Source organism: Hyperoodon ampullatus, assembly GCF_949752795.1.
Source record: "Hyperoodon ampullatus genome assembly, chromosome: 1".
In the NCBI taxonomy this organism is placed as follows: domain Eukaryota; kingdom Metazoa; phylum Chordata; class Mammalia; order Artiodactyla; family Ziphiidae; genus Hyperoodon; species Hyperoodon ampullatus.
Window position 1 is genome coordinate 158,038,000 of NC_136914.1, and position 27,024 is coordinate 158,065,023.

Here is a 27,024-nt window from a genome sequence, read left to right on the forward strand (position 1 = left end):
TGTGTGTGTGTGTGTGTGTGTGTGAAGAAAATGCATTTTATAGGCATAGGACCTGACTTCAAACTCTCTAAATTACTTCCAGAGTATCTAAATTGTTCAAGTATTTTCATTGTTGCCAATATCTGGTTGAAGAAATTGAGTGCCAGAGAATTGAAATATACCTTGTTGAAGACCAAGCTGTCTTTTTGCCCAATGTAGATAGCAGTGTACATAACACTTCTTCAAGTAATTCACTTACCTCTGTCTGCCTCTATACCATACCACTGAACCAAAGCACAAATTGTATTTTTCTCCTCCAAATTCCTTTATTACATTGTATCTCTCTAGTTGTAAGGTACCTTTCCGCTCCTAAATTATAATTGTTTTCCTTGCAATTATTTAATTAAGGAAGGTATGGTTTACTTTCCCTTAATTAACCATACATTTTTAACATGCATACAGTATTTTTTATTTTTTCTGTCTCCCAAAATTGTTAGCATAAGAGTTTGCATATAGTTAATGTGTTATAAAGTAACTGTTAAATGAACTAATTATGTTTTTAGTTTAGTCATGCAGTTTGAATTCTATTTCCCTATTATCTTCATTTTAATCATGTGTCATAATTATATTTCCCAAGCAAATGAGTTTTGGTGAAAGTATAATGCAAATGTATCTTGGTAATTTGTTTATTATTTTCTTGGAAATATATTTATTTCCGAGATTTATTATTTTCTTTAAAAATGGAGTGATTCGAGGAAACAAATTGTCGATTTCCTTTCTCATGACTCTGAGGAAGAATCCACTTCTAAGGTCATTCAGGTTGTTGCCAGAATTCAGTTCCTTGCAACTGTAGGAATGAGGTCCCTGTTTCCTTGATTACTATCAATGAGGGGCTGCTCTCAGCTCCTGGAAGCCATCTGCATTCCTTATCATGTGGCTTTCTCCATCTCCAAAGCCAGCAATGGATAATATCCCTTGTATCACATCTTGCTCATGCCTGGAATCTCTCTTATTTCCTGTCTCTAACCTCTAGATCCAGATTTCAAGGACTCATGTGATAAGGTCAGCTGCACCATAGAATACAATGTGATCATGAGGGTAAAATCCATCATATTCATAGTCTTGGAAATTATGCCAGGTGTACATCAGGGTACAGGGATTTGGGGGACCATCTTAGAATTCTGCCTACCTCAATTTGGTTAGTAAAGATTTGGGAAAATTTTTTAGTCTTATGGCAATTGTCATATTTGGTGTTCTCTTTCGTATTAGTAAATCATTTTGGCTGAGATGGTGGGAACTGTGATGTGTTAGGGGTCACCAAGACCACTCCCAGCTTCAGTGATTCGATAGAAGCACTCACAGGACTCAGATGTTATTATACTCATGGTTACATTATACTCATTGCAGCAAAAGGATGCAAAGCAAAATCCAACAAAGAGAAAACAATGGGGCAAAATATGGAGGAAACCAGGCACAAGCTTTCCAGAGTTCTCTCCCAGGAGAGTTGTAAAAGATGTCCTTAATTTCTGCAGCACAAAAATTGTGACAACATGCACAAAGTATTGCCTATTAGAGAATCTGGCCTGAGCCTAGGAGTGAGAATTTGTACTGGGGGTTGGTCACAAAGGTACATAATGCCTGTGTGACTGATTGCAGTTAATGATGCTCCAGACCACCCCCCCCACACACAGAAGGAAGCAGGTGTTCGACATAAATCACATTGTTGGCACAAACTATCTGGACAAGCTAGAGTGATTCAAGGCTTCAAATGGGCAAAACACTCTTATCAGTTAGAGCATTCCCAGAGCATAATTCCCCAAAGCCCACCGAGGACCAGACAGGAAAGTAGGGTTAAACTGGAAAGCAGGTAACACATCAAAAAGATGCCGCTAATATTCAGCTCCAGCTCCCGTGTTGCCTTGTAAGAATGTGTCCCGGTGTTACTGTCTCTTTCAGATTTTCAAAAGAACTCAGCATCTGGATTCTTACGTGAAATCTCTGAATTTCTAAACATTTTCAAGTAGTTAAAAAGTTTTGAAAGACCATGATCCAAACAAAACAAAATAACGGGCCGAATTTGGCCAATGGGCAGCCAATTGGCAACATCTAGTCTAAGAAGTTAAGTTGTTGCTAGAGGAAGATACTCTATGCTTTGTCTGATTTAAACAGATGGGGTCATTGTGAGAAGAAATGAAAAGTACTGGGTTTTTTAACTTTTAAGAATCATTCACTTATTTAACACATTGGAGAGAAAAGGTGAAATATCTGCATTTTCTAATTTTACTAGTGAGGTGGGAATTAAAAGATTGTTTTTGTTTTAACAGCACAATGATCTGAGAATGATAGGGCCCATCTGTGTTGGAAATTATTTTCACCTATGATAACTTTCTACTTTAAGAAAATCATGTGTGTAGCCTCAGTAGTCAACTATCACAGCATTTTTTTCATTTACTCGTTGTTTTGCCTCCTATTAAACAAATTAATTCCTTCAGTGAGTGAGGACACTTTAGTAAACTAACTAAGGAGGTTTGTGTTAGGAGTTGCACTGACTTTAAGGGAGCACCTTGAATTTTATTCTGTGGTATTGTCTATACCCATGAAAGGCAAAAGAAGGAGGAAATAGTAATGAAATTGAAATTAACCAGTACAATTTCCTATTGGGAAATGTTTGAAAAGCAGAAACTTCTGAGTTGATAAATTATAAAGTGTCAACATGTAAAAGAACACAAATAAGTTCTTGAAATCAGTCTGTAAGAGGCTCAGAGGGTGTTTTTATTGTTTTATTTTTGTCTTTTTTTTAGCTATAGTGCTTGTGGTAGCGATTACAATATACATCCTTAATTTATAACAGTCTTCCATGAATTAATATTATGCCAATTCATATATAATGTAGGAATCTTAAAACAATATACTTCTGTCAGTATTTACCGTTCTCCCATCCTTTGGGTATTGTTGTCATACATTTTACAATTTATATTTACTTTATATATATTATAAATCTGACCATACATTATTTTTTTGCTTTAAACGATTTCTTTAAAAACCTTGAGAAACGAGGAAAAAAAATTATTTTGCATTTAACTGCATATTCACCATTTCCTGAGCTCTTTATTCCTTTGTTTTGATCCAGGTTTCCATCTGGTCTCATTTTCCTTCAGCCTGAAAAACTTCCTTTAAAATTTCTTTTAGTGCAAGTCTGACGTTGACAAATTCTTACAGATTTTGGTGATCTGAAAATGTCTTTATATTACCTAACTTATTTTTTTCTTGGCTAGTATTTAATTATAAAAATTTCAAACATAGCAAAGTTGAAGGAATTATACAATATACCTATATCCTACAATTAACGTTTTTGCCAACTTTTGCTTTATCATATATCTGTCCCTCCCACTACCTGCTCATTAACTCATTCTATTATTTTGATGCATTTCAAAGTCAGTTGCACATATGAGTACACTTTATCCCTAAATCTTTCAGCATGTATATCATTAAGTATAATTCAATATGTATGCTTATGATTTCTTTTTAGGTAAAATTTATATTCAGTGAAGTACAAAAGCCTGTGTTTCATTTGATGTGTTTTGAAAAATGTATATACATCTCTGTAGCCCAAATACACATTAAGATTAGGTCTCTACCATCATCCTAGAAATTTTCCTAATGCCTTTTCCCAGTAAATCTTTGCCATTCACCCCACCCACAACTCCTAGAGGCAACCACTTTTCTGATTTTTTCACCTAAGATTAGTTTTGCTAATTCTAGTACTTTATATAATTAGAATTATACAGTATATACCCTTTTCTGTAAGGATTCTTTCACTCACCCTCATGTTTCTGAGAGTCATCTATGTGGTTTCGTGTATTATAACTCATTCCTCTTTATTGTTGAGGTGTACTACATTTTATGAATATGCCATGGTTTATTTAGCAATTATCTGTTTATGAACTCCTGGGATATTTCCAGGTTTTTGGCTATCATAACAAGTTGCTGTGAGTGTTCTCGTAAGTCTTTATCTACTTATTTATTTATTTTTGGCTGCATTAGGTCTTTGTTGCTGCGTGCAGGCTCTCTGTAGTTGCGGAGAGCAGGGGCTACTCTTCATTGCAGTGCATATGCTTCTCATTGCGGTGGTTTCTCTTGTTGCTGAGCACGGGCTCTAGGCACACAGGCTTCAGTAGTTGTGGCTCGCACGCTTCAGAGCACAGGCTCAGTAGTTGTGGTGCACAGGCTTAGTTGCTCCGCAGCATGTGGGATCTTCCCGGACCAGGGATCGAACCCGTGTCCCCTGCATTGGCAGGTGGATTCTTAATGACTGTGCCACCAGGGAAGTCCCTCATAAGTCTTTCTGTGGGCAAATGTTTTCATATCTCTGCATATATACGTAGCAGTAGAAGTGATGGCTTATATATGTATAAGCATATGTGTCTGTGTATGTATACGTATAAGTATATAAGTATATGATTAATACTATTAGAAACCACCAGACCTTTTTCCAAAATGTTGTACCTTTTACATCCTTACTAACAATGTATGAGAGCTCTAGTTCCTCCATATCCTTACCAGCAGTTGATGTTTTCATTCTTTTAGTTGTAGTGAGTATAAAGTGGTATCTCACTGTAGATTTAATTTCCATTTCCATGATGACTAAAGATGTTGGGCGCTTTTTGTGTACTAATTGGGCATTCATATCATGACATACAAGTTCAGTTGTATTCAATTCTCTAGTTCAATTTGGGGGATCCCATTTTTAAGTGGGTTATTTGTCTTTTTATTATTGATTTATAGGCATTCTTTGTACATTCTCTATATTCTCCATACATAGACTTTGCTAGATATTTTTTGCAAGTATTTTCTGCCAGTATGGCTTGTCTATTCTTAAGCTGTATCTTTTTTTTTTTTTTTTTTTTTTTTTTTTTGCGGTACGCATGCCTCTCACTGTTGTGGCCTCCCCCGTTGTGGAGCACAGGCTCCGGACACGCAGGCTCAGCAGCCATGGCTCACGGGCCCAGCTGCTCCGCAGCATGTGGGATCTTCCCGGACCGGGGCATGAACCCGTGTCCCCTGCATCATCAGGCGGACTCTCAACCACTGCGCCACCAGGGAAGCCCTTAAGGTGTATCTTGATGAACAGAAATTATTATGTATAATGAAGTCTAGCGTACCAGTTTTTCCTGTTTTGGTTATTGCTTTTTGAGAAAACTTTCCTTCTCCCAAGTCATGAAGATATTCTCATATGTTTTCTTCTAGAAGCATTATAGTTTTAGATTTTATGGTGGATCTTTGATCTTTCTCAATTTAATATTTGTATATGGTGTTCAAGTTCAGTTTTTGCCATATGGATATCCAGTTGTTCCAGCTCTATTTGTTTAAAAGATATTTCTTTTCCCATAGGATTGCTTTAGTGTTTTTATTGAAAATTAAATGGCCATGTAATTGTAGGTCTGTTTCTGGCCTTTATTTTGTTTCATTTATCTCTTTTTCTATCCTTATGCCTGTCTTAATTACTCTAACTTTATAGTAAATCTTGAAGACAGGAAATATAAGGTTCCCAACTTTGTTCTTTTGTTTCAAGATTGCTTTAACTATCCATGGTTGTTTGCATTTCCAGATAAATTTTATAATAACCTCAATTTCTAAAAATGTCTGTTGGTATTCTGATTGGGATTGCATTGCATCTGTGGACAAATTTGGGAACAACTGACATCTTAACAATATTGAGTCTTCCAATAAATGAACATGTTGTTTCTCTCCAAATTGTTTTTTAAATTTATTTATTTAATTTATTTTTGGCTGTATTGGGTCTTCATTCCTGCGCATGGGCTTTCTCTAGTTTTGGCAAGTAGAGGCTACTCTTTGTTGCAGTGTGCGGGCTTCTCACTGCGGTGGCTTCTCTTGTTGCAGAGCACAGCCTCTAGGCACGGACTTCAGTGCTTGTGGCACGCGGGCTCAGTAGTTGTGGCTCGCAGGCTCTAGAGCTCAGGCTCAGTAGTTGTGGTGTATGGGCTTAGTGGCTCCATGGCATTTGGGATCTTCCTGGACCAGGGCTCGAACCTGTGTCCCCTGCATTGGCAGGGGGATTCTTAACCACTGCGCCACCAGGGAAGCCCTCTCTCCAGATTTTTAAGTCTTCCTTATCTCAGCAATATTTGATAGTTTACAGTGTAGAGTTCTTATCCTTTTGTTAAATTCATTCCTAAGTATCTTATGTTTTGATATGACTATAGATAAATTTGTTTTATTTACCAGTTGTTTGTTGGCTAGTATGTAGAAATGCAAGCAGCATAGGCATGCAGTATATAAAAATACAAACATGAACTAGGTCAACAAAAATAAACATAAGGCCTATAGATTGTAAGAAGGAAGAGGAGAAAGGATAAAAAGGGAAGGAAGAGTTGGAAACATTTCTATGTAATGATGATATGGTTGTTTATGTGGAAAATCCTAAGGAATCTAAAAAAGTACTCTTTGAATTAATAAATGAGTTTAGTAAGGTCACAGGAAACAAGGCCAATATAAAAATATCAGCAATAAGTTGTTAGAATTTGTTGCTTACTTAGCAGTAAATCACCCAAACTGCTTAGCATCTAATTTTTTCTTAAGTGTATTAGATTAAATCTTCCTCTTGGAAGATCAGGTAATCCAGTGAGGTAGAAAGCGATTATTTAATGTAGTCTTTGAATAATATTAAAGCCTAGAGCAAATTCACTAGCCCATAGTCCCTAGAACTTAGATATGAAACTATTTTAGGTAGACAGGGTGCCAGAAATCACCAAACTGGGCGCTTGTGCTACAGCAAAGGTGACTTGACAATTTCTGTTTAGTGGTCATCTGAGATGAGATAGTTGGAAAACTGAGATAGCCATTGTTTTTGAGGATAATAAATACTTCTTTAATGTTTTAATAAAAGATATTTTTGACTGAATAGAGGGTGATCCTATCTCTATGTGGAGATGGGTTGCAGTCATAATTGCTAGCAGGGTCAGAACTTTACTCAGAGAGCAAGATTGGAGCTGATCAATTTCTTGAACACATACTTGATTTTAGCCCCAGTGGACAGCAGAATAAAACATGGGAGAAATTGTCTTTGTTTGAAAACAGAATTGAGAGTGGAAGTTGTCAAATGTCCTTTTCTATCATAGAATAAGCCCCCATAAAATTTTAAAATTTGAGCAAGTCTGCAAGGGTATACTTGTTAAAATATAGCAAAACTAACCTCCAGATACCTAGAAGAGTTAACTTGTCCAAAGACATTCTTTAAAATTATTCATCTGGATGTCACTGTACTCTCCAAAGCAATTTCAGTTTTGACATAATTAAAGGGTCTTTTAAGCAATAATTGGCCAAAATTTCTTGAAGCTATTTCTGGATGGAGGGTCACGTCATCAGTATGCAAAAGGACCTCTCTCTAAAATGTCAGCAGGCAGACATCTAGTTCACCTAAAAGCTGTTCAAGCTAAGGAGGGGAGGACTATCGCTGGCTCTTTGTATTTTTCTCTCAAAACAGATTTTTGCCCTGACAGATTGGGCCATTTTTGCTTATTCTAATCTTACAATAGTATTTCCTTATAGGCTTTTTGAGTAATGTTAAAAAGCCTTGAGATAATATTTATGTTGTATAGTTTGGCACATAAGCAAATATTGTCTGTGGTGTCAAAAGCAGATGACATATCGAAAAAATCAATCAAAAGATTTACCAACAGAAACTGACTGACTTTAATAGACACTAATTAAGATGATGGTCAGTGGAATGGTAGTTATAACTTTTCCTTTCCTCTTTCAAATGTTAGTCTTGGAAAAATTATGTCAATAATTAATTGGCAAAAATTTTTAGGAGCTATCTAAATGAGCTTTGTCTACATTTTGTAATAGGATGTGTTACACATTACACCCTAACCCTTGGTATATACTGAGGGAATGATATATATGAGGACTTAAATAAATTAATGTTAGCAGCACTTTTAAGAGCTTTGGGACATTCTTTAAGTGGAGCACTTTTAAATTTAAAACATTTAATCATATCATTCATAAACAAGAGGGATAGAGAAAAGGAAGGGACACAGTATTTTTATTGAGCACATACTATATTCTAGTTACTTTGCTATATACTTTTCATAGGTAACTTTAAGGTTATTACTGCTAGTTAGTGAGTGATCTAAGGTTTACAGAATATCAAATATCTACTAAAGTCACAGTGTAGAATAGTGAACTGTGCCTCTGAAAGGCCTGTTCTCACTATAACCTTTCTTAGAGCAACAGTACTCCAGAATCTGCCTTTATGACAGGTCCTGTTCAAACAGCACAGTCTTTTGAGAGAATGAACTGCTTTAAATTTCCAAGTTCAATGAGTCCTATCCTTAATTATCAGACTATCTTGATGGCTCTGTGGGGATTTCTTTGTTTCCTGGCATTTTTATCCAACTAGAAACCAGAGAACCCAGTGCTTTCACTCTGTCAGACAAAGAAGCAAGCAAAACTTGTTTCTTTATGACAAAAATCTATTGGTATACTCGTGGCAAAATGATTTCTCTTGTAAGATAGTTGGGGTGGAGAAATGAACACTATATAACTACAAAACATTATACATGGGGTTCATGAGTTCTTATTTTATTTTGGCTTCCTCAGCCACCTATTTCAATTATTTATGCAAATGCAAAGTTTAAATTAGAAATGATTTATTTATCCTAAATTATTCAGAACCTCAAAAGGGAAGGACTAGACAAAAATAATGATGATGGTGATAGCAACAGCATAATTGCAGAATTTTGTGCAATACTTTGTGCTAGACATTGTCCTAAGCACTCTACACTGGTTACCTTATGTTTTTTCTTATAGGAGCTCTATGATGTGGTTTACTAATATTACTTCCATTTGATGTGTGAGGAAAGTTAGGCTCTTATGAGGGATCCAAGAAGTAAAGTAATTTTTCCCTGATCATACAACTAATAAGTTGTAAGAGTTCCAGGTTTTCCCCTAATGATGGCAAAATGATCATAACTCTAACTTCATATCCTCTCAGTCTTCCAGAAAGGAGCAAGCCATTTTTATTGGATGCTGTGTAAGACCGAAGATTTTCAATCAGAACAATTATTATAGCCAGGAGAAAACAATTGACAAAGGCCTGAGTCATGTTTCCACTCCTAAAGGCAGGACAAGTGAGCTGAGGAGTATAGGAGAGAGGTGGAACCTGAAATGAAAATTGTAAGTTATCATTGGAAGAAAGGGCATGGATACCAGGAAGGGAAACAACAAATGTCTACTGCATTTTAAAGAATAAGTAACTGCTCTAAGCCTCAGTTACTATATCACTACCTGGAGCTTAAACTCTCTTTTGATTTCACCATCCATTGCTGTTAAACACAGAAAAGCAGTGTAGTGTAGTGGTTAAGGACATGGACTCTAAGACCAGCCTGCTGGGTTTGAATCAGCTCATTTCCATGAGTGTCTCTGCTTCAATTTTTTTACCTTCTAGGATAGTGGGGAGAATTAATGAAGTAATAGATGTGAATTACTTATAACAGCACTTGATATAGTACAAGTTATCTGTTTCCTATTAGTAGCAGTAGTGGTAATGGTGTCGTTATTATAGCTACTACAGTGTACTAAATGATTATTGGATATTATTATCAATAAGCATTGCCTGTGCAACAGTTATAGCTTTTCTATGATGACCAATTATGATTAATCTACTCAAGGATCATTCCATACTTCTTCAAGTACCTATATGTTTCAGATACTGGGCTAGGTGCTAGTGTGTCTGAAGATGAAAATATAAAGTCCCAGCCTTTAAAGAAATTGCTAGCTAGTGAGTAGACAGAGCTGTAACAAACAATTACAAAATTGCATTTTTTGGGGGGGCGATGTACTCACAAGAGGTATATGCAAGTTATCTTGGTAGACAGAGTAGCTCACAACCAGGAGAATCCAGAAAAGTTTTACTAAGAAAATAATGCTTGTGTTGAATCTTAAAGGATGGATAAGTATCATCTAAGTGGACCAACTAGAAGAGCAGAGAAGATAGCAAGTGCAAAAAGACATTGGTATGCAAGCATATGACTAAAGTAGAGGCAGAGGGTCTGTGGGAAGAGAAGTGGAGGAAATGAACTTGGAGAGCTAAGTACTAAAAACATCCATCAGAAAGCAGTGAAAGTGCTCTCCCTATTTTCCTTTCTAAAACAGTTTTGGAGGGTAGGAGAGGTCACTCTTGTTTAAGATGATGAGTCTTAATATGTGCTATTTTGGACAGTGACTTAAGATGAAAAAGTGTTGGTCATATGAAGAATGAGACATTTCCTACTTATGAGCTCCTCCCACATTACCTAGAAGAAAGATTCTGATTTTTCTCTGCTCTAGTCATCTCAATAAATGAAAGTGTTAGCTCTCTGCTACAAGCAATCTGGTCATTGCATTTGACCTGTGCATGCTGTTACTATCTAATTGTACTTTCTCTGTTCATATGTTAGTTTATTCACTAGCTAGACATTTTGTCAGCTGTCAATGTTGTTTGTCTTGGTGATAGGCCATAAAAAATCATTTTTTTTGACACCATTTACCTCAGTTTCAAAGGTAGATAAGTATTTCAAAATCATCATGATAATGATGGAACATCCCCAGTTCTACCACATACGTATTAGACAAACCCCAGATCGTAATTTTCATGTTTTGATAGTCTTCCTTATTAGTTTTTCCCCACAAATTTTTGTTTGTTCTCCCATAATGACAGTTTTAAGAATGTGAGACTCCTCAGAAATCTGGGACTCCGTATTGTTCTTTATTTTCTTGTGAAATTTTATGTTAAATGTGTCTACAGCTTTTCTGGTAAAATACTATACTGTGTTTAGCTGTTAAAAGTCTGAAAGAGAAAATGTCCTTCAGCATATGAATAGATAAACATTATGGCATATCCATTCAGTGAAATACAAAGAAATGAACTGGTAGTACAGGCAACAACATGGATAAATTGTAAGAACGTCATGCTGAAAAAAAAAAAAGCTAGACATAAAATAGTGCTGTGTCATTCCATTTATTTGAAACTCTTGAAAAGACATATTTAATCTATAGTGATAGAAAACTTGGAGTTCAGTGTTTGCTTGGAGCCAGGGGTAGGATATGGGATTGACTGGGAAAGGGAATAAGAGAACTTTTTTGAGATGATGGAAATGTTCTGTTTCTTGATTGAGGCAGTACAGTTGTCAAAACTCTTCTGATGGTATATTTAAAATGAGTATATTTCATTGTACATAATTTATATCTAAATAAAGATCATTTAAAGAAAGAATTACTCTGTTATAATCATGTCATGATGGAGATAAACTAGTTACCTTGATGTCATGTGTATCTTTATAGCCAACTGTACTTGTTTCTATGGCTGCTGCTACAAATTGCCACAAATTGAGCGGCTTAAAACAACAGAAATTTATTATCTCACAGCTCTGAAGATCAGAAGTCAGAAATCAAGGTGTTGGTAGGGCCTACTCCCTTTGGAGGTTCCTGGGAAGAATCCTTCCTCGACTCTTCTAGTTTCTGGTGTCAGTATTCCTTTGCTTCCTTTTGGCTTGTGGCCGCATCACTCCAATATCTGCCTCCGTCTTTACATCTCCTCCTCTGTGTGTCTCTCTCTTATAAGGGCACTTGACATTGGATTTTGTTCCTAACTGGATAGTCCATGATGATCTCCTCAAATGCAACCCTTTCCCAAATAAGGTAACATTCACAGTTTCCAGTGATTATGATGTAGACATATTTTGGGGGAGGGGGCACCATTAGGCTACATCAACTAACATTATCATTCATTAACATAATACTTTTCTGTGACTTGGTAAAAAATAACTGTCTTCCAATTTTTAAACAGTATTCTCGGGTCATTATGGGATTCTATGGGTAAAAGATTTTTTTCACTCTCTCTTCTAAAAGCATGCTGAAATGAGTCTGATCTTTCTTGCATCATAGTGTTAAGACCTGTGACTCTAGTTGAAGGTTAGGAAAAATAGACAAAACGGATTCATTTAGGTGATCTGACTTAGGAAAAAGGAGCTATGTAGGTAAACAAAGCTCCCTAGAGTTCTACATTAGGTTTGAGAACAAAGCCCTGGCTATTAAATTGTTATCTTGCCTTGTTCTACCTTCTCTATGGATCATAGGAACCTTAGTTTTGGATTCTTTGATCAAAATATGATTACTGTATCACCTCAACTTCTGATAAATAGAATAGGAAATTTTCATCAGTCATATTTCTTATAATTTTCTTGACACAGACCAACACAGCATTGAACTGAACATTTCAGTTTGATAAATTTTGTTTGCAGCAGACGTTTTATTAAACAAGTGCATAAAATTCAGGCCCTCTCATGTTCACTGTTGTGATGGATTGCCTAAAAAATGTGAACTGTTACACTTAAAGAATGTAAATTGGCCTCAAATAAAAATTCTGAGCAGTAATAGTAATATGTTCATTCTTTGTTCACACAGTAATATGTAAATAAATTTAAGTTTAATTAAAAAAAAACTTAGAAATGAACTAGGGTACAGATTCAACCAAATATGAACCATCATAGATTCTGTCTTAGAGAAAAGTTATAGCTTTATGTCATCCCAATGCTGCCAGGGCTTGGCAAGTGGAACTTATTACCCAGTGCATTTGCACTGCCAGTGTCAGTAACTCTGGTGGAAAAAAAAAAATGGTTTTGGAGTTTTCTGTGCCAGGATAGTAAAGCTGCTTGGGAGAAGAAAACATTGATGAGGCAGAAATATACCCAGCTCACCCTGGGATCCTCCAATTCTGCTTATCAAGTGGTGATTTTATTCTCACAGAGAAATTAGAAAATCATTCTTCAGATTTTGTTGTGTCATGGAAATAATTGAAGAGCCCAGTTTACAATCTTTGTTAATTTATGGCAATATATATACAGATGTGTTGTAACAAAATGGTATTATATTGTTTATTATAAAGACCCTAGTTTTTTTTGAGGGGGACTTGGACTTTTTGTTTTGTTTTGCTTTTAAGATGATCAGCGTTCTCTGTAGGGCCAATAATAGCTCATTGATCTCCGTTTAGCCCCTGTTTGGTGTTATATTTCCCACTTTATAAAACTGCAAACTGAGGCAGGATAAAGTTGGAACACTTTCCAAGCATAGCAAATCAGTGACAGAGTTTCCTGGCTTTATGTCTGAACCTCAAACCACTAGACTATGCTTTCCATATGTATTTTGATCTTATCAAATTAATTTTCTTCTGAGAAAGGAAAGGTATCTAGTATTCAAGTTGGAAAGTTAATTTCCCAATTTATTGTATCCCACTGAGAATTAGTCACATTCCAGACTTAGAGCTTTCAACTGTTTTTTTTGGAGTGAGAATTGAATTATAAAATATGCCCAGTCTCACAACTTATGGACAGATGGACTGTTTGGTGGTTTTTTTTAGACCTATTACAAAATAATCTTTCGGTAAGCAGTTAATCAATGCAACTTCCTTTTCAAAACATCTGAATCTGAAGCAAATTAATTTTTTAAATAAATTTATTTATTTTTATTTATTTATTTTTGGCTGCATTGGGTCTTTGTTGCTGTGCACGGGCTTTCTCTAGTTGCAGTGAGCAGGGGCTACTCTTCGCTGCGGTGCTTGGGCTTCTCATTGGGGTGGCTTCTCTTTTTGCAGAGCATGGGCTCTAGGCATGCGGGCTTCATAAGTTGTGGCACATGGCCTCAGTAGTTGTGGCTCACGGGCACTAGAGCGCAGGCCCAGTAGTTGTGGTGCATGAGCTTAATTGCTCCGTGGCGTGTGGGATCTTCCTGGACCAGGGCTCAAACCCATGTCCCCTGCATTGGCAGGTGGATTCTTAACCACTGTGCCACCAGGGAAGTCCCTGAAGCAAATTAATTTTTAAATTTAGTATGGGTGGGTATCCTTTTAGGCTCAAACATGTGTGCCAGTAGCAAAATGAGTTATTTCCTTTTTCAATTCCAAAATCTTTCTTGTTTTCTTTTTCCTTTAGAAAAAAATTGCTCTGTTAAGGATTGTGATATTTTTTAAAAAGTGTCAAAATTTAGTAAGTGATAAGAGGCAAATTAAGAGCATCAAAGATATTAACACATCACTGAAAATACCCCTCTCCAAATTCTGAAATTATAAACCAGTGAATCATTGAAAGTTCTACACTAGTTTAGTTCTTTTGCCTTGAAATTATAGGACAGTTTATGTTAAAGATAACACAGGGTTATACAGTTGTTTTATTATCTGAACATTAATCACTAGTATTTTATTTTTCCTTTCCATTTCTTAAATCACACAGTAGCTAACTATATTTCATCTGTGTTTCCTCTTTTCTTAACATTTTACCTCAGGCTAATACCAAGTAAAGAAAGTTTTAGACCAAAAGGAAAATTTCTGTGGGAATGATCAGGTTTTATAAGGTGAAAGAACATCTTGAACTCATAGAATCCAGAAATGTGTTTCCTCCTTTGGTTTGCTGACTGTATGGGTATTTTGGCTTATGGAATGGCCCTTAAATATCATGGGATTATGGGTCTGAGGAAATAGCATGTGTGGCTTTAGTTACCACCTATCTATGAATGACTTCCAAAGCTATCTCCGCAATCCTGACCTCTCATTCTCTTTCTTGGCCTCTATTTCTTGCAATCTGAATAACATCTCTTCTTGGAAACTTTGCAGATACTGAAAAGGACTGATGGTTTGAGGCTGATAGGAATTTCTCTGCATTTTAATTTATTTTTCAACATTTTTATTGGGGTATAATTAATATACAAGAAAACTGCAAGTATTTAATCTATACATTTGGTGAGTTTGGACATAAGCAGGTACCCATGAAACCATCAAACCATCACCACAATCAAGGTACATAATAGACGTATCCATCACCTCCAAAAGTTTCCTTGAGTCCTATTTATTTGTGTATGATCTCACTTAATGTGAGATCTACCCTCTTAACAAATTTTTAAGAGTTCAGTACAGTATTGTTAACTGTAGGCACAATGTTGTACAACAGGTCTCTAGAACTTAATGATCTTGCATAGCTGAAACTTTACACCAGTTGAACAGCTCCCATTTTCTTGTCTCCCTAGCTCCTGGTAACTACTGTTCTTCTCTGCTTCCATAAGTTTGACTATTTTAGATACCTCATATAAGTGGAATCATGCAGCATTTATCCTTCTGTGTCTGGCTTATTTCACTTAACATAATGTCCTCCAGGTTCATCCATATTGTTGTCACAAATGGCAGGATTTTCTTTCTTTTTTTAAGACTGAATAATATTCTATTGTATGTATATACCACATTTTCTTTAACCATCTATTGATGGACATTTGGGTTGTATAAGAGAATCTTTATGGTATGTTTTAAATCTGACAGAATTAGTCCCTCTCATTGATTTTTTCCCCACTGTTTTCTTATATATTTTTGTATATTTATTATTCTTACCATACACAAAAAGGGGCACAAGGAAACTTTTGAAGGTGATGGATATGTCTGTTACCTTGATTGTGGTGATGGTTTCATGAGCGTATGCATATGTCCAAGCCCATCAAATATGTCAAATATGTGCAGTTTTTTGTATATCAATTATACCTCAATAAACCTGTTTTTAAAAAATAATAAAAACTCTGAAAGACATAAAAGTAGACTTGAACAAATAGAAACACATCCTTTTTTTTGGATAGAATAACTCAAATTCATAAAGATGTTAAGCCTCCCCTAATATATGCAGATTTAATGTGAACTCAACTCAAATACCAAATACTAACAAGTATTTTTTTTTGAGCTAGAAAAATTGTAGGAATCTATCTTAACAACTTAGTTTAATTCGCAGTTTTAGCCAGATATTAACAAGATTATCATTTTTCCCACCATACAGTGGCTCATTATTCTTTCAGTAAATAAAAGACTAGAAGGAGAGGTGTATTTTCAGCAAACTAGTACTTTCTTTTTTGGATAGCCATTGTGTGAACTTAAGCAATTTATGTTTTCTTGACTTACTGAAGAATTATACACTCTCTTATAAATGAAGTTAACACCATTGATATAGTCTAGTCTAATATACTTTTTTTGAGCTGTTATTTCCTTAGTGGTGGTGAACTTAATCTTGTTATCTCCACCCTCTTGCACCATCATGGATGTGGTTGTATACATTTATTGAACACCTATTATTTGATACCCATTTATTGAGCACCTACCTTATAGGCACTATGGTAAGCATAGGGATTCCAAGTTGAATAAGCTTCAAGGTATTCAAGGTACCACTGCCTCAAGGTACAGTGAGAGAGACAAACCTATACAGAAATTATTTCCATAGAATTAATAAACCCTGCAACTATGTACTGTCAGAAAATAGAGACGTAGAATTCTACCAGGGGTAGAGCCATTTGATGAGAAGCCATTAAGGATCCTGGCAAAAAAAAAAAAAAAATATATATATATATATATATATATATATATGTATGTATAAATATACTGAAATGACAGAATAGATCTAGAATAAAGAAGGATGTCAAAAAAAAGAAAAAAAGGACTGGTTGAGATAACAGGGGTCTCAAGGTCTTAATGAGATTAGAGAGCAGGTCCTCGGGAATGGGGAACAGAGAAGTATAGGAGATTGTAGTTGAAAATCAAGATGTTTTGAGTAAGTAGCAGTTGAGCAATGTCTCATGACAAACTGTCTGTATTTCAGGATATTGGCTGGAGTTTGATGAAAATCTGTGGCTATGAACATGGGAAGCTAACTAATCCTTATAGATATTAAACCCATGATCTTGGCCTCAGTATGTTTTAACCAACTAAGCTAAACAGCTGCAGATAATTTACAGATGATTGAATCAGAAGCACACAGTATAAATTTCCTTTGAAATACATCTGGAAAGGGATAAAGAAAACATACTTGGTATTGTACTAAATTAATAGATTTGAAATTCATTAAGCCATATTTAATATCCAAATACAGCCAAGTTGAGTCATGCCTAGAAATTATCGACATTTGTTCTTGGTGGTGGTGGTGGTGGTAGTCATGTTTTTTTCTCTTTTAGTTATTAATCTTATTACTTTCCAAGATTTATGATTTTTTTAGGTCTGCTTTGTTCTCACCAATGTAATAAATAAATTCTCATGTTTTCTTTTACTCTCAAGACAGAGCAAAAAGATGATTATCATCTCCTAACTTAATTATTGAATTATAATTGTATCAAAATTCTATTGAATTCAACTGTATTAAAATTGTCGGTTTATAAATCTGTGTTTTCAGCTATGCTGTAGGCTTTTTGATTGTGGAGATCAATTTTTCTTCCATGGAGCCTAAAAATGCAGAGGCCTAAAAACATAGTACCAAGCAGTTAAAAACAAAAAAGTATACAAAATTCCACAAATACTGATTTCTTTTTCCCGTTATAGAAAATAGCATTAGCTTTTTCTTCTCCTTTATACCTATATTTTAAAATAAATTTAAAAATTAAATCCTAAGAGCACAAATGGGCAGAAAAGCAAATCTGATTTCCTGTCTGATTTAAACTGAAGAATACTGAGTTCATTAACTGTAATACATATATAATCTCAAGTAATAGCTAAGAAAAGATGTGTCATGAGCTCAGCTTTATACATTCATATTTTAAAAAATTTTTTCAATGTAAATGCTCATCAGCTCAATAATAGCATGAATGTGCTTTTTGACATGCAGGTGTTTTCCAATTATATCTTAAAATCAGCTAACAAAAGCAGGTCGAGAAAGTAGAAGATGCAGTCTTCTGTTTTCAGTTGTTTCAGAACTGGTTTTATGAAAAAGTCACTTTAAAGATTTGGTTTTAATTTCACGAGAAAGACATCTGTATTGAAATAGTGTGCAGCTGAGGTCCTCTAGTGTCACAGTTGAATATGGCATCAACTTTTAAGATTTTGTGAAGTGTGTGTGTGTGTGTGTGTGTGAGAGTGTGTGTGAGAGAGAGAGACAGAAACAGAAACAGATACAGAGAGAAGAACAAGGACAAGAGATATTACTACCTTAAAGTTGACTCAGCAAATGACCTCAGAAAACTAGGTTCTTATGTTTTATTTGTTAATCAATCTCAAGGAAAGTTTTTCTTTGTTTTTAAGAGGGGAGGGGTTTGCATTCTTTCATGTGCACATAGTTATCAATGTAATTGTAGTTGTTTTAAAGTTTGGAATCTTTTCCTTTTACATAGTTGGTTTATTTTTTTGCAGATGTTAATGAAAACTATTAATTCTTAATTGTTCTCATCTCATCTTATTTGCTTACTACTGGCTGTTGTGGCACTTTAATATGGGAGAAACTATTTGATAAAGTAGAATAGTTTATAGATCAGTTTAATAAGAATTCTTTATAAATAGTAACTTTTATTGTTTTTTTTTATATACTTCATGGGGAATATCAACTTATTGCTTTATTTTAAAATATGGCTGACAACCAGGAAGTACCAGATATATGAGGGAAGAAATAGTTTGAGAGAAAGAGTCAAGGGAGGAAAAAAAAATTAAAAAAACTTACCCCAGAGGAAATGAAGATAACATACTTTTTTCCCCCTAAATTAAAAGAATTCTAATAACTATCCTCAGAGAGACTCAAAAGAATAATGTATCCATAGCCAAAGAACAGGATTTATTGAAAAGGAACAACTGGAGACCAGAAAAGAGATCTTGGAAATTAAATAATAGGCCATGCTCATAGGAATATAAGTCTAAGAATAAAGTATAAAAGAATCCTGAAAGCTTCCACAGAGGAATAACATGGTATCTACAACAAAATTAGAATCAGACTGATATTTTCTCACCATTAATAAAGAACACTCAAAGGCAATGGAGAAATTCTAAGTTTAGAGACAATAATAAGACATTTTAAGACATGCTATGCTTTAAAATATCTACTCATGCCACCCTTATGAAAAATTTTCTCATGACTATATTCTAGCTAAATAAAAAGGAAACACAAAAAGAATCATATGAGGTATAAAAAATGATAGTAGCTGATAATAACATTCATGAATAGAGTTATAATTATAAAATTATAGTATCCATTAAATCCTGATGACTGAGATATTTTCTCTGGAGAGCTAGGGGTTAAGTGGCTTAGGTTTTTATTTCTTTCTCTGCTTAGTTCCATGGTAAATTTTTACTATACATAGTGCAGCAGTGTACCAAAACACTTCCCATCTGTCTTAGAGTAAAAGCCAAGGCCTAAATGGCCTCACATGATCTATCCCTCTGACTTGCTACCTCTCTGCCCTCATCTCCTCCCAGCCTCACCCTTTGCTCATTCTACTGCATACTGCTTCACTGCGTTTTTTGGTGGGTTTTTTTTTTTGTTTGTTTTTCTTTTTTTGAACTGCTATGCATTCTTCCAGTTAAGACTTGCTTACTGTGCCCTCTGCCTGAATTACACATTTCCCAGGGAGCTGCATGTCTTTTTCATTTCCTTTAGATTTTGGCACAAATGTCAGCTCAGTGAAGCCTTCCTTGATCACACTGTGTATATAAAATAGCAACCCACATTCTCTCTTCTCTTCTCTACTTTTTCTCCTTAGCACTTAATCGCTATATATCATGTTATATATTTACTTGTTTATCTGTTTAGCCTTCAAGAAAGGAGCAAAGGTATCTTTTATCTGTCTTATAAAATTTGATAATGTAAAATAATATAAACAATAAAAAAAAAAAGAGACTTCCTTGGTGGCACAGTGGTTAAGAATCCACCTGCCAATGCAGAGGACATGGGTTCCAGCCCTGGTCCAGGAAGATGCCACATGCCGCAGAGCAACTAAGCCCATGCACCATAACTACTGAGCCTGCGCTCTAGAGCCCGTGAGCCACAATTACTGAGCCTGCATGTCACAACTACTGTAGGCCGCGCGCCTAGAGCCTGTGCTCTGCAACAAGAGAAGCCACCACAATGAGAAGCCTGCGCACCACAACGAAGAGTAGCCCCCACTCACCGCAACTAGAGAAAGCCCGCGCACAGCAACAAAGACCCAACACAGCCAAAAATAAGTAAATAAACTAATTAATTTAAAAAATCAGGAGTTAGGAAAGGAAAATGGGGTAGTATGTTAATTATATCATCTTGCATAGTGAAGAGTTAATTATAATTATGTAAAAGTCTAACCACCAGAAGAGTTGAAAACACAAACTGCTAAAGATGGTTACTTCTGGAAAGTCAGACTAGGATGAGAAGAGAGAGAGATTTTAACTTTTCATCTCTTGTTCTTTCTCATGGTTTTAATTTAGAGGAGGGAGTCATAGTGCAATTATTCTTTTTTTAATTGTATTTGGCCTACTTTTTATGTCAAGTTTATTGCGATTAATTTACATACCTTAAAATTTACCCTTTTTAGTGTGCAGTTAAATCAGTTTGACCAACTCAGTCCTATAACCATCATCAAAATTAAAAATAGAACAATTCCATCATGTAAAATTTTCTCATACTCCTTTGTATCAACCCATTCCCTCCACCCAAGCCCATGACAATCAGTGATCTTTTAACTTAACACTTTTTATTTAATGTGGGTTCCTTGTAACCTGAATATAATCAAGTCTGAATTGGTGAGTTTGGAGCAGTTACATTTAATGTAATGGTTGATATATCTGAATTAAAATCTGTTAATTGGGCTTCCCTGGTGGCGCAGTGGTTGAGAGTCCGCCTGCCGATGCAGGGGACATGGGTTCGTGCCCCCGTCCAGGAAGATCCCACATGCCGCGGAGCGGCTAGTCCCATGAGCCATGGCCTCTGAGCCTGCGCGTCCGGAGCCTGTGCTCCGCAGCGGGGGAGGCCACAACAGTGAGAAGCCCGCGTACCCCAAAAAAAAAAAAAAAAAGTTAATTGTTTTCTAATTGTTCCATTTGTTCTTTGTTCGCTTTTCCTTTTATTTGCCCTGCTTTTAGGTTGACTGTTTTTTTTAATAATTTCATTGTATCTCTATTATTAGCTTGTTACTTACACCTTTTAAAAATTAATTTAGTTGTTACCCTCATATTTATTTAGTTTTTTAAAGTCTGATTTAAAGTGTAAAAAAAAAAAAGGGAAGCAAAGAGATCTATACCCAAATGTTAATATTAGTGGTTTGGGGATTGGGTTTGAATTATTCTCCCCTACTTTTCTGTATATTCTTCCTAACTTCCTATATGAATGATGTTTTATTTTAAAAAAAAAAAAAGGAGAGGGAGAGGAAGAGAGAGAGAACAGGACAAAAAACTGGGCATCCCTGTGGAAGTTAGCTTAAGAGAGAATAGGATAAGAAAGAAATGTTTGATAAGTTACTGGAGGTTGCTTTGTGGATTGATCTGGCAAGTAAGCTCATGTCTATCTGCTATAAAATATAGCTATTTTTCAGGGACATAGGTGTTTTGTCTTGAGCAATATATGTGGTTTTCATTGACTTAGTTCTGCCATATATCTGAAAGTGTCCTGATAATTTGGCAAAGTCCAGCCTGCTGAAGCTCAAGGTCATTTGTATACCACCAATATTAAACTATTTTCGTGGAAGAATAATACTTCAATTGGAGTAGCCTTTAGAAAACTGTACGTTCTTTGTCAGATCAATTCTGTTGTAAGCGGAAAATCAAAAATATGTTGAAGTAGATAGTTTAGAAAACGTGTAGAGTTTATTTTCTCTGAATAGAGGAGGTACAATAAAAATATAGCTCTTTGGGGAATTCCCTGGTGGTCCAGTGGTTAGGACTCTGCACTTTCACTGCTGAAGGTCTGGGTTCAATCCCTGTTTGGGGAACTATAATCTCACAAGGCAAGTGGCCAAAAAAAAAAATATATATATATATATATATATATATATATCTATCTTTGAATTTTATCACTGAACCTCATTTTATTTCTTAAAACAAGTTCTATATCTGCTTTGTAATTGACCTATTGATCTGTGACTCTTTTGTTTTCTTTGTAGATATTCAAAGGTTTTGTGCATAGCATTTGAGATACTTCAGGGCTTGCAGTATATGAACAAACATGGTATAGTACACCGGGCACTGTCTCCTCATAATATCCTTTTGGATCGAAAGGTAATCAACAAATAGTATATTAAATATTTGCTTTTTATTTCACGTTGGAAGCTACTGAAATAAGGCCCACTCAGTTAATCAGAGGGACTGTAGAATTAGAATATGTCTTAAGAGTATTCATAATTAAAAGATTATATGAATGTAATATACTTGTGGTTGTTTAAAAAAAAAGTATCTCTAAATTATATGAATCCGTGTGTCTTTCACATGCATTATTCTTTTTTCCCCCAGACCCATTTTCTAACTTCATGTTTTGTTTTTCCTTCCATTCATTTTCTAAAAGATACACATTGTGGCTTCCCAATCCACTCCTTCTCTGAATTTGCTTTCATCTTAAGAAAGATTCTCTGACTATTTACATAGAATATTTTTCTCATAGCACAACTGAACTGTGTTTTCTCCACTTTATTCTTCTTTCCTGCTTCCTCTTTTCACTTTATTCCTCATTTATTTTCATTGTTTACCAGCTGTTCATACCTAGCTTCTTTTTTTAATTGGAGTGCTGATTCTCTACTTGGAAATCTTATGGGGGATTTCTAAGAAGCTAGTCAACCTCTAAGAGAATTATGGGTAGCAAGGTGGTATTTTTTTCAGGAATAATCATAATTTTATTTTTTTTCATAAGCGTATAAAATAGTTTTGAGGAAACTTTCTGGGGAATTATTTTTTGTATTAGTAGGATTATTCTTTTTCTCTGACTTTCTTCTAGACTTTCAGTATATATACCCTATGATATTAAAAATAAAGATAAAATGGTGCTCATTAATTTCATACTTATGGTAGTAGAGTATCTAACTGTCTGAATTGTTTTAAAATATAAATGTTTTGTAATTCTGGGAAATAGTGTTCTTGAGAAAAAGAAAACAACTTTTAAATTGACTATGTTTTTTTAAAGTCAAACATCTAAAGGGGGAAAAACTTAAGGGACTTATAAAATTTGTTTTGCCTTTTAAGAATCTTGCTTTTGTGATAATTATGCTTATTCTCAAACAGTATAAAAATTGTTGGGAATCAAGCAGATTCACTAATATCTTGATTTGTGAACTGACCTTTCCAAGTTAAAAACGTCCATGTCAAGTTTAAATTATAACATTATGAATGGACTTGCAACTCCCTGAAAAAATTTTCTTTTGTGAAGATTACCACAATGTATTCTAATTGACGATTCAAGACAACTAAGAACATTTTTTCTATTTAGAGAAGCCCAGAAAATATAAGCAGCAAAAATTTTTAAATGTTGTCATTTTGATATATATATAAAATATGTGCGTGTGTATATATGTTTGTAATGAATATAAAGCAGACTTCAAACACTGACAAATAGTTTTTAATAAAATTATGGCAAATTAAAATATAATATTTTCTTAATGTATCTGACTATATGATAGTGTCCTTACTTATAAAATGTATAATCATAATTTTCCCTGTCAGTGATATTAAAACATTTTATAATGATTTTTTTCTCCCTTTATTATTGTAGGGACATGTTAAATTGGCTAAATTTGGACTTTATCACATGACAGCATATGGTGATGATGTTGATTTCCCAATTGGGTAAGAATTTTTTTTTTCTGAGTTCCGGCTTAAACTTTCTAATCTTTATTGAAGTGTGTGTATTGTTAATTTATTATTTTTGACATAAAACTACCTTTTTAAAATTAAAAATATCTTAAATTTCCATATACTTCTAAGAGTAGACAATGAGTTTTTCCCAGCATACAGAAGGTCCCTGATGTTGATCTTTCATTGAATTGGTAGTGAGGCTAGCAGATTATTGACTTTCTTCATCTTATAATGGTTACTAAAATTAATTTTATTTCATTCAGAATTAGGTAAATTTAAGGCAAGAAGGCTGACAAGATTCTCACTTAATGATAATGTATATTCCTCAAAAGACAGAAAAATCACTCTCATATTATCTTCTAATATTTCTATGTTTAATTCCCTGTTCTTTAAGATGTAATTGTACGTTAAGCTTCAAGTCGAGTCACTGTAGCTATCAGAGGGAATGGGGTGGATTCTCTAACTGAAAGTCTGTGTTTAAGTTTGGAGAGGTTCTGATATGGAATTCCAGATTTATGTTAACCTCCAAAAAAGGAATGAAAGTTAATTTCATCCTGGACTCAATTGAATGCTTTGATATAGATGTTTGTATTATATTTATTGTTTGGTTGCTTTTTAAACATGTTAATAATATAATTCTTTTATAAGTGTTTAATTTTGACATTATTTTAGATACATAGAAGTTACAAAATAGTACAAAAATTTCCTGTGTAGCCTTAACTCAGACTTCCCAAATGTTAACATTTCACTACATTTTTTTCTCTCTTTCTTTTATCTTACACATATATGTGTATTTGTGTATAATATAATTTTTTTCTGAATTATTTAAGAATTATTAGTGTATATAATGGTCTTTTACCCCTCAATACTTCAGTTTGTATTTCCTAAAGTAAGGAATTTTCTTACATAACCACAAAACAATTATCAAAACCAGCAAATTAAAATGTTATAATACAGTTTTCTAGAGACCTTAAGCGTATTTCTTAATTGCTGTGAGATTCTGTTTAATAGTATCGATTTGTGTTTTGCTCTTTGGGCTCCCTAGAGTCAGTTCTGTCACTCCATTATTGGGAATTATGGTTTGGAGTCATGGAGTATGTTTCTGCAGGAAAACATTGCCTAAAAACTTAATTAGATGTTTTTTAAAAAAGATCTCATTTATAAATTACCTTTTATCTTTGTAAGTTAGCTTATAGTTTTGTCACTTAAAATTTTCATTAGCTTGGCCATAGCTAATAATCTTAAAATAAATTGTTTAGTCATTCCTTCCTTTATTTATTAAGAAAATATTTATCAAATACATTTTCTTATGGCTGCTGGATATACAAACATGGATAAGATAGGTTCCCATTCTTCAAGAAGCTCATTGTTTAATGGGAAATTTTCTGTTTTGATGGCCTACTTATCAATGTCATAAATTCATAGTCTTATAGTTTTACATACCAAAACTTGTGGTTGTAGGCAACAAACAATTGTTTTCATAAGCACAAAAACAATATTTTTTAAAAATAGCCTACGCTCTATTTGTTTTAAAAACAACCTTTTGAAATAATAAAATTAAGTTCATAATAAAGCTCTGGTATCTTCATCATATGTAATAATTGCCTTTTAAAATAGCTTTTAGGCAGCTGTAGTAAATGTGTTTCTTCATTTTGTCTAAATTTGTATGAGAGAGAACTCCAAAAACAATACAAACAAAAATTACTTTAATTTTTTGCCTTTTACTAAAGGTTCTTTAGGTTATAGTGATGAATAGAAGAAAGGAAGTGATTTTTCTTAAAGCATATCAAGGTTTTGAAGAGTTGTGTTTGAATTTAAAATGCTTGGATAGAATTGGTCTCATGTGCCATTTGGTTTGGCTTACTTTGAAGTCTTTGACCCAAAAGGTCTGACCAGAAAGTATCAAAGAGCAAAATGTGAAACATTAGCCAGGAAAAATAAAGTGATCAAACAGCTAAGTCATGAAAGAAAATATTTACACCAGAAGAAGCTTGCAGTTGATTCAAAAGACAAATATTAAAGAACAACAAAGTAAAATGTTAACATCTGTTTCAAAATATTGTAAAGAGTTAGAAATTGGACATTCATTTTATTTGGCCAGTAGCTTAATACCTTGTTAAAGCATCAGACAGATGGTGAAAGCCACTTACATTTATCTCACCAGTCATACTCACGGCAGAGTTCCGGTAAGAGTGTTAAAATGCTATGCTAAAGAAGAGACAGTTGTTGAAAGGAGATAATTTACATTAAAAAATCCTAAGTTTTATTATTTTTATTAATTAACAAGTCCTTGATAGAAAGGAAATTAGAATTTTGGGAGCAAAAGTCACCTCTATACTTCCAGAGATCACCAATCAGAAGTTTTAGATATAACAATTTACCCGTAGTATTGCTTGACTTTTCACTACCCATGAAGTTATTTTGGGGTTAGATGTGCTGGAAATCAGGATTAAAAATGAACAGTTTACCTTCTGGATGTATCATGCTAATGATGACAAAGCTAAGACATTGCATATGTGTCATATTTTTCATTTTTATAATACTTCTTTATGTATTCACTAATATTTATAACAGTTTTGTGAGGTAGGCATTATTATTCTTATTTTATAGATTAAGAAACCCAAATCATATATAGAATATGTGATAGGACTGAAGTTAGAATACAGGTATTATAATATTAAGTTCATTGCTTTTCTACTAGACTTCACTTGTCTCCAGAGATTTCACACATTCATTTAGAAGATCAATATGATCACCTTAGGGTAAAATGACATCATAGTACAAATTTATGTGTATGAAAATGTGCCTCTTTAGTTATCAAGGAAATACAAATTAAAACTACAACGGTGTGTAGGTCTCACCCACCAGATGGCCAAACATTAGAAAGTCTGTCACTGCTGTCTAACAAGTGTTGGAGAAGTAAGCAGTAGGATCTGTTGTACACTGCTCGTGGGAGTATAAATTGATACAATCCCTTTCAAAAAACATTTGGCATGATATTATAAAGTTGAAAGTGCACATGTCTTATGGCCTAGAAATTCAATCCTAGGTTTATTATACCCTTGGGGAAACTTTTGCAGATGTACACATAGTATTTCTAGCAACATTGTTTATAATATAAAAAGACAGGAAATAACTTAAATGCCCATTGACATTAGAATGAATAAATTATGATATATTCATAAAATAGAAGTAAAAATTAATGACTTAAATCTACATGCAACTATATGGATGGCTCTTTTAAATAACGTTGATTAAAAAAGCAAATCACAAAGGAATACCATCAGCATAATTCCAATACTATAAAGTTCAGAAATATGCTTGACTAAACAATATACTTTTTAGGGTTGCAAACATATGGTAAAGCTATAAAGAAATGGAAGAGAATTATAAACACAAAAATTCCAGTTGTCTGTTCCTTTTGGGGGATACCAGGGAGGTATAATTAGGGAGAAGCAGAGAGGGAC

General features: G+C 34.3%; 1 protein-coding gene across 3 annotated transcripts in view; it reads left to right on the plus strand.

Moving 5' to 3' along the window:
* Positions 1-27,024, plus strand: part of TBCK (TBC1 domain containing kinase) — a gene marked incomplete at its 5' end in the record, with an annotated part of 227,688 nt that overhangs the window by 14,278 nt on the left and 186,386 nt on the right. For 2 of the 3 annotated variants that reach the window (XM_079700269.1, XM_079700270.1), the window contains 2 exons: positions 21,880-21,994; positions 23,475-23,548. The exons of the other annotated variant lie outside the window; for it this stretch is intronic. In XM_079700269.1, the coding sequence (XP_079556395.1) occupies positions 21,880-21,994; positions 23,475-23,548 (189 nt within the window). The remainder of the gene's footprint in view (positions 1-21,879; positions 21,995-23,474; positions 23,549-27,024) is intronic. 3 annotated transcript variants of the gene reach the window in all.